The 14,974-nt window shown below is 41.1% G+C and overlaps 1 protein-coding gene across 1 annotated transcript in view; it reads right to left on the bottom strand.

Moving 5' to 3' along the window:
- Npsr1 (neuropeptide S receptor 1) overlaps nt 1-14,974 on the bottom strand; it is a 192,155-nt gene that overhangs the window by 141,318 nt on the left and 35,863 nt on the right. Inside the window, exon 2 of the mRNA XM_052754966.1 lies at nt 14,338-14,470. Coding sequence (XP_052610926.1) covers nt 14,338-14,470 — 133 coding nt within the window. The remainder of the gene's footprint in view (nt 1-14,337; nt 14,471-14,974) is intronic.

The raw sequence follows: 14,974 nt of genomic DNA, 5'->3' as shown, positions 1-14,974 counted from the left end.
CCACAGATGTCTTCTGTATTCACTGCTGTGTGAGGGCAAAGAAAAGCTTTTCTTGCACAGTGGCACTCTTAGAGAAGCCTTCGCAAAGGGGGAAAGGAGTGAGTAGTCAGAAATCCATTGCCTGGATGCCTTAGTTCTTGAAAAAGGACAGAATATGAGCTGTGACCGGAGGCATGACAGACTTCTCCCCATCCCACTCCCAGCCTTCTCTCATCCTTCAGGAAAAAAAAAAAACAACAAAACACAGAACAAAACAAAAAACCCTTATTTTCTTCTGGCCAAGCAGCTCACATTAGAAGCGAAATCAATAAATGCGTTGTCTAGTCTTTCCTTCAGTTAGAGACAGTAAGTAAAACTCAAGGTAAAGTTAGCAGGTGGAAGTTCTAGGTAAAAGGGGGACAGATTATTGGCAGGAATCCCTCTGCTCTTCTTTTTGTCTTCTGTTGATTGGAATTTGAGCATGATAGCAGGAATTCTAGCAACTGTCTTAAGCCAATAGCCATCCATACCATGAACTAACCTTGAGGATGAAGTATGTAGAGATGTCTGGGTCCCCAGTGATAAGAAACCATGATATGAGCCCTGAATCACCTAGGTCTGAACTTCCTTATCTGAGAAGAAAATGAATCCATATAAATTTAAGCTTCCATTATCTACATTTTATACATGTGCCACTGAATCTAACTCCAATTGATTTACCAGCTAAATGAATAAAAGACAAAATGGAAACAAGAATGTTCTTCCAGAATTACTCAGAGCTACTGGTATGTGAGTAGGAGGCTGTTTTGCAGATGTGGGTCCTGACAGAGCAGTTTAATGAGGAATGTTTACCTCACTATGACTGCTTGCACTTATTCCCTGCCTCGGAAGGGCCACTAACAATGCTTCTGAAAATAGTTTTTCAAATATTCTGTCATTGATGATGTCCCCTGAATTGGATGATTTGATAATGTAAGGGAAAAAAGAGGCTCCCTCTGTATACAATAACTGGGTTTAGGAAATAAGAAATAACAGATAGAAAGGCAGACAAATTTACTCATTTTTAACATTAGGTGCAGAAGGGTACATACCAGGGTAGGATATCTACCTAATTACTTTAGAAGGCAGCAAATATTTTAAAGAAAAATCAATGAGCCATTAGCAGACTAGATGCAGGTATGACAGACCACCAGAGCATGATGCAGAACCTTCCCATTTGCTCTCTGGAAAGTCCATCTCCTTGGGGTAATAAAATTCCCCAAGGAAGGATTCATGCCCAGTGGGTTCTTAGTGGAGAATTTGTCTTTAGGTAGATAAGAGGTATGGAGGGAAAAATCTCTCCAGTGTTTTCTGATTTTCAACTGCCTTCAGTTCTAAATAATCAATACAACCAGGCTAGGCACTTAAGGTGGCATGTCCTGAACTCATTCTGCATATGTTACGTGAGAAAGTTGGTGTGTCCCCCACAGTCATACTAAGATTCAGAGATGGACCTTGTGTCAAATCCCAAGTTGACAGCAGAATGAGTGAGGGGACCCATGGTGGGGTCCGGGACTTTGGGAGAACTTGCTCTTCGGCAACTGCAGGAGTCATTCACAGATGGCATCCCCGAGCAACAGGTACCTCTCCTTGGACCAGGTACCCCATTCATGCTACCTTCCTAAGTCCTCACCACAACCCTAAATGGTGTTCCCCCCTTTGGATTGATAAACCAATTGAGCTGGTTAGTTTTTTGTTAACTTGACACAAGTTTGAGTTATCTGGGAAGATGACATTTCACTTGAGAAAATTTCCCCATTAGCTTGACCTGTAGGTAAGCGTGTGTGGTATCTTTTTTTTTTTTTTTTTTGACTAATGATTGATGTGGGAGGGCCCAGCCCATTGTGGGTGATATCACTCCTAGCCATGTGGGCATGGGTAAGCATAAGAAAACAAGATGTGCAAGCCATCAACAACAATCCAGTAAGTAGCTTTCTTCCATGCCTCAGTTCCTGGTTCCAGTTTCCTGCCTTGAGTCCTTGCCTTGGTTTCTTACAATGATGGACTATGATCCAGACCTGTAAGCCAATAAACCTGTTCATCCCTACTGATTTTTTTTTTTACAATGGTCAATGTTTTCTTTTTTTTTTCCTTCTTTTTTTTATTTATTTTGCAATACAATTCAGTTCTACATATCAGCCATGGATTCCCTTGTTCTCCCCCCTCCCGTCCCCCTCACTTTCCCCCCAACCCCCCCCATTCCCATCTCCTCCAGGGCAAAGCCTTCCCCACAGACTGAGGTCAACCTGGTAGACTCAGTCCAGGTAGGTCTAGTCCTCTCCTCCCAGGCCGAGCCAAACAATCCTGCATAGGCCCCAGGTTTCAAACAGCCATCTCATGCAATGAGCACAGGACCTGGTCCCACTGCCTGGATGCCTCCCAAACAGATCAAGCCAATCAACTGTCTCACCCATTCAGAGGGCCTGATCCAGTGGGGACCCCTCAGCCATTGGTTCATAGTTCATGTGTTTCCATTCATTTGGCTATTTGTCCCTGTGCTTTATCCAACCTTGGTCTCAACAATTCTCGCTCATATAAACCCTCATCATTCTCGCTAATTGGACTCCCAGAGATCCACCCAGGGCCTAGTTATGGATCTCTGCATCCAGATCCCTCAGTAGTTGGATGAGGTTTCTAGCACAACAATTAGGGTGTTTGGCCATCACATCACCAGAGTAGGTCAGTTTGGGCTGTCTCTCGACCATTGCCAGCAGTCTGTTGTGGGGGTATCTTTGTGGATTTCTGTGGGCCTCTCTAGCACTTTGCTTCTTCCTGTTCTCATGTGGTCTTCATTTACCATGGTCTCCTATTCCTTGTTCTCCCTCTCTGTTGTTGATCCAGCTGGGATCTCCCGCTCCCCCAAGCTAGATGCCCTTCAACTGAAGAATGGATAAACAAAATGTGGTACATATACACAATGGAATACTACTCAGCAGAGAAAAACAATGACATCATGAGGTTTGCAGACAAATGGATGGATCTAGAAAAAATCATCCTGAGTGAGGTAACCCAGACTAAGAAAGACAAACATGGTATGTACTCACTCATAGCAGGATACTAGACATGAAACAAGGATGACTTGTCTGCTACTCACATCACCAGGGAGGCTACCTGGAAAACAGGACCCCAAGAAAGACACAGGGATCGCCCAATGACAGAGAAATGGAATGAGATCTACATGAACAGCCTGGACATGAGTGGGGGTAGTGAAAGGCGAGGGTCGAGGGAAAGAGAGCTTGAGGGAGCGGGAGATCCCAGCTGATTTTTGTCATAATGTTTTAGCAAAGCAATAGAAAGCTAACTCGAACATAAATGTTCATAGACATTTTCACTCTTCCAAGTCAGGGGTAAAATTGCTTGCAATTCTAACCAAGTTATCCAACTCAAGGTGCTGGCAAGTCAAAATGTTCATGAATGAATGAGATTGTGAACACTTTTGTATACAATAGTTTATAGAGGAACACATTCTTTGAAATAATAATGTTGCCAATTATCTCCAGGTAAATTAACAATGAAAATGCTTCTAGGCCCGAGCCTCTCCAATTTTTGAGGAAAAAAAAACCCCACAACCCACAAACAAAACTATCTGCCTTTCTGTAAATCCCAGTGTGCCTTACAATGAATATGAATTTGAAGCAGGAAATTTTTTAAACCAAAGTTTATTTCCACTTATGTGTAGTGAATGTGTCTTTATAAATGCATGCCTCATGTGTAGAGGTGTCCACATTTCTGAAGAAGGCATTGAGTCCCCTGGAGCTGAAGTTACAGGAGGTTATATGCCATCTGCTGTAAGTACTGGGAAGTGAACCAGGGTCTGTAGCATGAATCTTAGAAGGTCTTATTAATAAGAACAAACCCAGAGCTAGGTATTGGGGTGACCGCTAGAAGTTCAGAGAAGCAGAACATGCCACAGCTTCCTCACCTCGACAGTTCCTCAGCGGATCCTGTTTCCTCAGACTGGAAGCCTCTGAGTCCTCATTCAGAATGGATCTCAGCTGAATTGCTGCTCAAAAGCTTGAAAGCTTAACCAGCTCTAGTTCCTGGTTTTCATGCCTTATGTACTTTTCTGCTTTTCTGCCATCACTTCCTGGGATTAAAGGCGTGAGTCACCACACCTGGCTGTTTCCAGTGTGGCTTTGAACTCACAGAGATCCAAATGGATCTCTGCCTCTGGAATGCTAGGATTAAAGGTGTGTGCTACCACTGCCTAACCTCTATGTTTAATATTATGGCTGTTCTGTTCTCTGACCCCCAGATAAGTTTATTGGGGTGCACAATATATCAACCACAAGGGTCCTCTGTGAGAGCAGCAAGTTCTATCAGCTGAGGCACCTCTCTAGCCCCTGAATCAGAACATTTTCACATGTGTGAAACCTGTCTTCTGTGGCATTGGCACTTCCCCACCCCTTTCTCTAGGGAATGAGTAGACAGTAAACTGGACTGAAACCCAAACAGTGTTCTTCCCAATCCTGAGCCTTTAATCCTTAGAAAATCTCCTTCTCCAGTGGGACGGGTCATTCATAGGCACAGGAAATAACAGAACTCTGGTGAGATGATGGAGAGCAAAATGGGTGGAAATTTCTACCCCAGCCACCCACAGTCCTACCATGCTTCTCTTTCTATTGACTCTCAGAAATCCCTTCCATCTAGGAGGAGATGATAACCATAAAGCATGGCATGCATGTTTATTAAAGATATGCAGAGAAATGTCTGCAGAGACACACATTTCAGCCAATGAGAGCAGGCTTGGGAGGGACTGGGGTATGCAGGAACTTCCTGTGTCCCATCCTCCATTAGTAGTTCCCCCAGCCAGGCAACCCTGACACTCACTGTTCAGGCTGGAAATCCAGCCAGCTGCTCAGCTATAGATATTTTAGCTGAGTCATCGTACTTTCAAATTTTGAGATTTCTATACTTAGCTCTTACTTCTCTCTGCCCCTAGTCACTCTCATGTTCTATCTTGCCTAAACCCACTCATTTGTTAAATATGTTGGCATCAGCCTCTCAATTTCGAAACATCCACTTCCATTATTCTACAGTAGTTCCTGAATCATGGAGCACCCACCTACACCTCTGCATTACTGGGGAGGTACAGTGTAGAGTGATTGAAAGCTCAGAATTGGAAAAAGGAGTACCCGAGTTTGAATTTCTTGTCTCCCACTCACTGTATAACCTAGGGCAAGCTCTCTTTGCACATTAATTTCCCTCACTATAAATATAAGAGAAGTAGGGATGAGGAACAATGAACACCAAAATTACTTGATAAAGCCTTAAGTAATATTATTTTATAAAGAAGTATATGTGTAAAGACATTAAGCTTGGGCTGACAATGGTCCCTACAAGAACCATAGACTAACAAAGCCAAGCATGAGATTCCGTTGGTCAGGGTAGTCCAAGTAACTCCACAAACAATATAAACAACTCATGCAACTTTTGGTTGCTTCTCGGGGGTTGAGAGTGGCCAGCTCCTATTGCTGAAGACACCACACACTTAACACAGGACTGAGATGATTCAATCTTGTTCTGACCTTTAAGCTGATTTCCTGCAGTCTAGCTTTATGATTCCAGAAAATACTATGCAAGGTACCAAGGGAGAGAATCAATTAAACAGACCTACCCAGCTGCAACATCTATGAACCATTGAAATTACCAGCTTGGTAAGATATGCATAAAAGTACAATAAGTGGCATTCACATGTCAGTGACAATAACTGTTGTGGATATCACTCTGTATAAATAAACACTGATTGGCCAATAGCCAGACAGGAAGTATAAGTGGGACTAACAGAGAGGAGAATTGAGGAAACAGGAAGGGAAGGGAGAGATTGCCTGGAGCCGCCGCCTCCAGAACAAGGAAGATGTAAGGTACCGATAAGCCACGAGCCATCTGGCAAAGTATAGATTAATAGAAGTGGGCTAAATATAAGAGTAAGAGCTAGACAATGATAGGCCTGAGCTAATGACCAAGCAGTTTAAATAATGTAAGAGTCTGGGTGTTTATTTTATAAGTGGGCTCCGGGACTGGCGGGACTTGACGAGAGCTGGAGAGAAATTCTCCAGCTACAATAACTGTGCAGTTGGCCTTAAGACCATCTCAATAGGAGAGAAACTATGGCTGGTACTGGAAACCTAACCAGCTTCCTGGGCTAGTGAGGTCATGGCCTTATGAAAGAATCTACTACCGCCACTTTGGTAGGCCAATGTAATCCCTTATTACATGTTAACCCTCATCCTTATATCCACGGGTAAGTGTAACTACCACCTCTTATCAAAGAAGCATTTCTTTACGGCAAATGGAGACCAACACTCAAAATCACACTGACCCCAATAGAGATATCCACAGATCATGAGGAGCTCAGCACATGTACATCACAACTCTTGCACCTATGGCTCAGGGAACATCATGGAAGATGGTGTTCTCACAGCAACAGAAGAGTAACTAATACAGCCCCTTAAATTAAAATATTCTCCTTGATGCCAGGAGGAAGTCACCTATAAATGACAGCTGTACTTTGCAGTCTTGTTCTTTGCATGAACATGCTAATATCATCACCTTTAAGTGAGAACAGCTCACTCTGATGCGCTTAAACCAGAAGCCTCTGCTCCAGGTCCAGTGTCTTAAAGAGTTTTCTCCTTTATGTGGAGAAACTCAATACACAGAGTTCCTATCAGAATCCCAGTGCTCAGCATATATCAGCTGATCTGGATTTTTCTCTTTAACCTAGATGGCTATGTGATCATCGTGTTGTTGGTAGGAATTTTTCCATTATATATTTATTTCTACTGTTAGGATCACTGAGCACAGAATGTTTTAGGTTTATTTTTTTAAAATACAATTAAGAACTTTGGAGAGATCTTACTGTGGCATGGTCAATATGGACAACAGATTTTAAATTTTCTCAAATGAACTCTGTGCAAACCATTGAAAATAAAAATTCCTCCATCCCTGTCCTTCATTCCTCACAAGCTAAACTGAGCAGCTTAATATTGGCCCTCATGGATTGCAGATGGTATCCATGCTTTGTGTGCCAGACTTTTATAATGACACAAGCTTTTCAAATTCTTAATTTTAATTTTATATCTGTGGTTATTAACAAATTACCCTCAGGCCAAATATGGTCATCATGTGTAGTGTGCATTTTGTTTGATCAGCATAGTCTTTGAGAAAAATCGGGTCTGAATGCCTCAGGCAGGGTGCTCGCTGCAGTCAGCTGGGCCTCCACTGTGCCTGTCTCACTCATTTTCACTGCCTGCTGGACCCCTGAAGGCTTCTGAGATCGAAACCTCCGCTCTGCACTGGCGTGAAATGCTCTGCAAATAAACTGCATAGAGAATAATTCTGAGTGTACATGTGATGAATTGTTTCAAGAGAAATACAGTTGTGAATTTACAAGCCAAGTTGCCAATAAATAGATCAGGCTTAGCATTAGAAGCCCTCTTATCTCCCTTTGTGTTCCTTCAAAGCAAATAACAAGACAAAGCTAAAGGTACGAGAATCTCTTGAGAATAGAAGAAGAACTATGAATATACAAACATTTACTGCAGCTGTAGAGTTTGCTTTCTGGTTTTAATATCTTGGTCTGTTGGTGCTACTGTTACAAAATGCTTGAGACTGAATAATTTATAAAGGATAGAGACTTATTTCCTCACAGTCTAGAAGCCAAGAAGTCAAAGATCACATGATATGCCTTTAATCCCAGCACTCAGGAGGCAGAGACAGGTGGATCTCTATGAGTTCAAGGTCAACTTGGGCTACAGAGTGAATTCCAGAAAGGCACCAAAGCTACACAGGGAAACCCTGTCTCGAAAAACAAAAACAACAAACAAAAAAAAGTCACATGATAAAATCTGGTCATAACTTTCTTTCTGTATCATGGTGATTGATAGAGAATCAAAGAGGTAGGGAGGAGAAAGAGAGACAGAGAGACAGACAGACAGACAGACACACACACACACACACACACACACACACACACACACACACACACACAGAGGAGAGAGAGGCTAATTTCTTCACTCTACTCCCATGATAACCCATTTGTGAAGATAGAGCCAATGTGACCCAATCATGTCTGGAAATGCCACATTGATGGCATTGGGCCTTAATTAACACCATGCACCAAACAAACCATATCACTCCTCTCAGCTCTCAGAACTGATTGTCCTTGTCTCATGGGAAATATGTTCATTTCACTCAAAAAACCCTATAAACTTGAGTGTGATCTAAATGGGGAAGCCACGGCATGTGTTCTCTGACAGCATGTCTTGAGAGAGCGGTGAACTTGTAAAGTCAACATAGGCAACACATTTCTAAAACATCATGGTGAGATAGGTACTCTGCTCCAAAATTAATAAACATGGAAAGAGAAATAACAAACCCAGTTAAGTCCAAAACCCAGCAAGACAAATCATATTACAGCTAGAACAATCTAGGGTTTAGGGTTCCGGTCTCAGGCATACATGCCCCCTTGAGTGGAGAGCTGTAGAGCATACCTCATGCTTGGAATCTTGTGCCAGGCTGGATTGTATGCCAACAGACATACATACAGTTCTGTGGTCTTTTGTGTGATAAGGCTTCACTGGGAATAGCCTAACGGGCACTGTCTGTTTTGCCTCTAACTTTGAGATATTAGCGATTTTTAATTCCTTTACCTGATCTCTGTAGCTTGGACCTTGAATGTTCTTTCAAAGCCCATGTGCTGGTAAAGGGGTGATTCCTCACCTGTGGTCCTCTTTCGAGGTGACAGCATCTTTAGGAGTTAGAGCCTAGTAGAAGAAAGTTAGACCACTGGGTGTGTGCCCTTGAAGGGGACATTGGTACTCTGTTTCCTCCTCTACCTCTCTTTGTTCTGGCCATCGGGAGGTGAGCGGGTCTTTGGTCAAATGCTCCCACCATAATTTTCTGTCTCTTCAGAGTCCCAAAGGAAACACAGCCCTGTCACAATGGACTGAAGTCTATGAAATCATAAACCAAAGCAAACAATGTCTTTTTACAAGGTAATTGTCTACTTTGTCACAGTAATGGAAAGCTAACCAATACTCATTCACTATCCTTTTCTTTTCCTCTTCAATTTTAAACTTTTGTATGCTACATTTAAGACATGTATCTTTTCAGAGTATAACTGGTAAATTTTAAAATATGATGAACTTGTTATTTTGGTTTGATTATTTAGTCTGTACAAAACGCAACTATTATTATAGTTGATCTTTTGGTCTAATAACTCTAAAATTTTTATCTCCTTTCTTAACTAACCTCCTTTAGAGTAAGTGTATATTATACAATATGCTATGTAAAAATTTATATATTTTTGCACTTATTGAGGACTATATTTTATAACTCTTTTGGATTAAAAAAAATTCGTATTTACCTTCAAATCTGAGCTCACTTTAGTATTGATGGACACTTAGTAATAAAGATAAAGTTCTTTCTAATTATTATAGGTTATAGTATTTGGTATAAACTGACAAGTTCAAATTATTTGAAATAAGACCACACAAGATGCTCATAACTGGAACCATGTAGCTCACAATTTAAAATAATTCAGAAGGCTTTTGTTTTTGGCCATGAGAATTTTAAGCATAAATGTGAATCCATGTATTTGCTGGTGTGTCCCTCAGTATAACTGACTCTGGTGTTTGCTGGTGTGTCCCTCACTGTAACTGGCTCTGATGTTCTTTCTTTAGATAGGAACTTATTTTCTCTCTATAAAAAGACTGAAACCTATTGTCTTGGAAATCTAAATGGTATGATTTGGTAAGAGTAAAAAATAAGGCAAAAATAAAATACAAAGAAAAATTAGACATCTTTGACATATGAGAACAGACATTTAGAAATAAAAAGTTTTTAAAAAGTAAACATAAGACCCAAGATTGAGTCAACATAGAACTGAGAAATTCTAGTGGCAGTTGACAGTTGAGAGAACATAAAGTATGCAATTTTTTGGTATTTGCTTTTCAATAATCTCATTATGTTTCTTAAAATGTTCACTAAAATCTTTTAAGCACAAAAATTCATATTTCTACAGGTAATCTTAAAGAAAACAAAAGAAGAGTGTACTGGGTTACATGATCTGATAAAAATGAGATGTCTATGAGAATGAAAGCCAGGGCTGGGAGGAGACCTGGAGGAACCAGGGGAGACAGGCAGCCAAAGACAACAATAACAGGGGTTTGGGGCTAGGGAACCTTGGAGGAGTCACAGGGATGTGGATAGGTGCATATACTCTTAAGAATGGGGTTCCTCAAGGATGCCTGCATCTGTTTATGTCCTCCATCCTTACTCACATCTTCTCAGCTTTGCTACCAAAGCCTCAGAGATCATCGCTCCTTGTTTGTGGAGTCCTTTCAATAGCTTCCATATATACCACATTTTAGGACCCTGAACCTCAATCTTAGACTTATGGAATATTCTACTTGTTCAAAATTTTTCTTCACTTGAAATACTTCTGATGTGACCCTTTAAAGGTTTTAAAATATAAAAACATTGTCTACAACACCACGATAAATTCTATCCTGGTTAATCAGATTATGAATTAAAATAGGATATTCATCTTCCCTATTTGGTGATAGATGATAAAATTTCAATTATTCTTTTGTGATTTGTGGGAAAAAGTTTAAATGTCAGGTCAATATCCTTCCCACCTCTAAGTTTTCATACTATAATGAAATACACAATTCTTTAGTGTGGATTCCAACATTGCAGCCCAAGAAACACAATGAAAGACAGCTCTATCACCCTCTCTTGTGGTCTTTTGCATTTTAGCATGAGCTGGATGACACTAAGAGTGAGAAGTAGGACTTCCGTTGGTGGGAGAGACTTCCATCACATACCTCATCTTCTTGACTAGAGGTCCCTTTAACTTCTCATATCTTTTTAATGGTGGCATTGGTTTTCACAACTCAAGTAGTACAATTCACAGCAAGTTGTTAGAAAATGAAGTGGGGGGGGGCTTTAGGTTTAATTTCTTTTCCTATTGCTATAATAAAATGCACAGATAAAAGCAATGTAGGGAAGATGCTTTCTTTAATTCACAGCTCCAGGTTTCATGGGAGGGAAGTAGAGGCAGCAGAAGCTGGAAGCAAATGGTCACTTTGCATCCATGGTCAAGAAGCAGAGAGCAACAGATGGATGGTGGTACTCAGCTCCCCTTCCCCATTTTATACAGACCATGATCTCCTGCCCAAGGAATAGTCCCCTCACAAGTAAGAGGTATCATCACACATTAATTAACATAATAAAAGTAGTCCTCCACAGGCAAGAGTAGAGGCCTGTTACTAGTGATTTTCTTTGAATTGAAACATGCCCTTCTGGTGGGAGAAAGGAGAATCACATAACTCAGGAAGGAACAATCTTAGGCATCTCTGAGAACCAAAAAATAACAATTTATAAGATCCCTCCTCAAGGAGCATTCAGCAGGTACTAGGGAGAACAGCCTGTCTGACCTGGGAAGGCAGAAGCTGGCAGATTGCTGAGTTTGAGGCCAGCCTGGTCTAACCATCAAAAACAGAAAGTTGGTGAAGATGTAATTGAAGGGCGGGGGGCATGTTCCAGCCCTAGTAAACAGCAGAACTTAGCAACTCTGGTCACGTGGTTCTGGAGTTAAGGATACATGAAAGGGGTGATGGAATCTTCCTCTGTGACTAAGGAAAGCCACTGAAGCCAGGCATGTGTCAGGGATGACCCTGAATGGAGGCCCAGAGAGGCCATTGTGTGAAGCTGTGAAGTTGAAGCCTAGATTACCTTGGAGAACCCAAGACATTGGAGATGCCAGAGCCATGGGTTACCTGCTGAGGAAAGCTGTTAATAGGGAGTGGAACCAGACCAAAGTGCGTTGCAGTCAACAAAGCTGAAAGGAGTTGGAGTTCTGAAGAGTGCTTTGATACCAGGCATGGAGCTGCAAAATTTAGAGTTTGCCTAACTGGTTTTTTGTCTTCTTGTGGTTAGGTATTTTCTCACTATGCTCCCTTCCCTATGTTTTAGAATGGTAATGTATATCCTGTGCCATTATATGTTGGAAGTATATAATCTGTTCTTTTTATTTTTATTTTATAGGAGATTATGGTTAAGAGAGTCTCAGAATAGACTAAACATTGTTGAGACTGTGATAGACTATGGGGACTCTTGAAGTTAGACTAAATGCATTTGGCATTATATTGTTACAAGCTTATGGGGGCCAGCGAGTGTAATTTTGTAGTTTGAATGTAATTGGCCCCTAAGCTCATAGGGAGTGGTACTATTAGGAGATGTGACTTTGTTGCAGTAGGTGAGACCTTATTGGAAGAAGTGTATCACTGTGGATGCAGGCTTTGGGGGCTCATATATGCCCAAGCTGTGCCCAGTGAGAGAGACCACTTCCTGTTCCCTGCAAGATGTAGGACTCTCAGCTACTTCTCCAGCACCATGTCTGCCTGCACACTGCTATGTTCCATGATGATAATGGACTGAACCTCTGAAAATGTAAGCCACCCCAAATAAATATTTTCCTTTATTAAAGTTGCTGTGGTCATGGTGTCTCTTCACAGCAATAGAAACCCTAACTAAGCCAACACTCTACCTCAAGGCTCAGGGATCTTCTCAGGGGTTGAGGGGAGTAGGAAAATGTAAGAGACACAGGTAGTGGATGACTTCAAGAAAGCAGTATTTTCTGAACACAGCAAGGCAGTTGCACATATGAACTCACAGTGATTGTAACAGCATGCATAAGAACTGCTCAAATGCAGGCCGGAAAAATAACCCCAGAATGGAAAGGGGAAAGTGAGTATAAAATCCCATCTCTAGCATCTCTAGCTGGGGAGCTATTAGCATTTGATAGGTTCTGGGAAGGACAGTCTTAGTTTCCTTCAACTATGTGACCACTAATAGGTTGACCACACTCTAGGGCATGCCCATACCTAAGAGTAGTTGACTAAAACAAACTGGAATCAGTGGGTTTAAAGAGAGATTGAGAAAGAGAAATAAAAAGAGACAGAGAAAGGAATGATAGAGTTAGAGATGGAGATGGTAGAAAAGCAGGTGATAGAGATATAGATGGAGATAGAAATGATAGAGATGGGGGTGATAGAGGTGGAGATGATATAAAGAGATGGTTACCTATCCTTCTATATAGATCTCTCTCTCCCTCTCTCTCTATATATCATATATTCTATACATATGTGTAATATATGCATATATAATATACACCCATGTATATATATATATATTATATAATATATATTACGGATATGGTTAGATAGACAGAACATAAAGTTGGGTGGGCAAGGATGTGTTGGAGTAGTTGGAGGAGGGGAGTGAATATGATTAAAATACATTGCAAGAATTTTTAAAAATTAATTGCAACATTATTAAAGAAATACAATGTACACCAATTTTCTTTAAGAGAAAAAAATAGTATTTTATTTCTCATATCATGGCTCAAACTAAATTCCCAAGAAGTCCCAGGCATTGTTGTAGCTGAGGCAGTAAGTAGCACATGTTGAGATGAGATGAGCAGCCCCTGTGAACATTTACCATCTTTCCTGTAGCACATTACAATCTTTTTTGCTTTTACACTTTTCCTATAATTTAACACCAGTTAAACTGCTGTGGCATCCATCTTGCTAGCATACCCCTGGGCCCCATGCCTGGTTCTGCATGGACTCTCGGTGAGCCTCATTTGGCCAGTCTCTCTCAGGCCTGTGGAGCAGTGTTCCCTCCCTCCTCACCCCTTCCTGTCCTTTTTGAGTAGGCCCTCTACCACTGTGACCTTGGCTTGGGACCTTCCTTTAAAGTGCAGTTTCTCACATGGCATATTTGTCCTTTCCCCTTCCAGATGTGCTGTGTTCACACCTTTTGAACCGGACATTCCCAATGCCCATATTTGATCTTTCAGATCCGGGATATCAACTTATTTTCATGCTCTCTCCAGCAGAGGTTTTCCACATCACTTGTATTTTGAAAGCAATGTCCATAGACTTTAATCTGCAAAGGACTAGAGATGTCACATTTTATCATCAAACGTAGACTATGGTGGTTGATTTTCTAGGAAGAATATATTCCTCATGCTCTTAAAAATAGGATGATAAAATCAAATGACCTGGAGGCTATTGTGTATAGCAAGGTTGAAGCCCTACAGATCTTCTGTGGCGACACTGAAGGCAGCATTTTCACGTTGTTAACAGAGGAATTTTTATGATGGAATCTTATGGACATGTAAATGTGCTAAACTTGTTAGAGGAAATGTTCCAACATGGCCTTTATATCCCTATAGAAATTATCAGACTTGATAATGCTTCAGGAATTTTGCATACAGTTTTCTTCTCTCCTGCTGGTATAGTCACTTACCCGTGATGGCCAATTGAGTCACAAAGAAGGTCATTCTGGACTTTCTTTTCCTTCTCCAAGTGGAGAACAGCACAACAGAGTTTCCCACAATGGTGAAGACAAACAGGACCCACAGGGTTATCAGCTGTTCTGTCTGCAAGAAATAGAATAGCTTGAAACAGAGCAGGTAAAGGACCAGGTGCTTCCCAGGATGGATGGTACAGGCTGGAAAGTGTTTTTCTGGACCCTTCCTTACTCCCTTCCCCACCCCTGCCCAGGGAAGCTTGACCCCTTACAGAAGCAGTGGAGTAAATTGATGCAAACAAAAATTCTTCTTCTTTGGCAAGGAATTTTAACTTTGTGTGAGAGGTTAGGTTATATAAAAGAACACCACAGTCACAAGATGTGAAAAGAAGTGTTTAAAGGTAATAAGATAGGTAAGTAAACTCTTCAATTTGGTGAACTATTGTGCAGCTATCAAAGGTGAAGTGATGAAGACTTGGTAGTGACGTTGAAAATACTCATAGTATAATATTTAAATGGGAAACCATGATAAAATTGTATATTGGGTATGACTACAACTTTGCAAAATTACACATATAGGGACAGAAATGAAGTGCACTAAAATGTTAACAGTGGTTATTTTAGGTAGTATGAT

The sequence above is a fragment of the Peromyscus californicus genome, unplaced genomic scaffold, assembly GCF_007827085.1.
Source record: "Peromyscus californicus insignis strain IS unplaced genomic scaffold, ASM782708v3 Scaffold_11__1_contigs__length_118956290, whole genome shotgun sequence".
Lineage (NCBI taxonomy): Eukaryota > Metazoa > Chordata > Mammalia > Rodentia > Cricetidae > Peromyscus > Peromyscus californicus.
The sequence above is the reverse complement of the archived record's forward strand: the minus strand, read 5'-3'. Positions and strand labels throughout refer to the sequence as shown.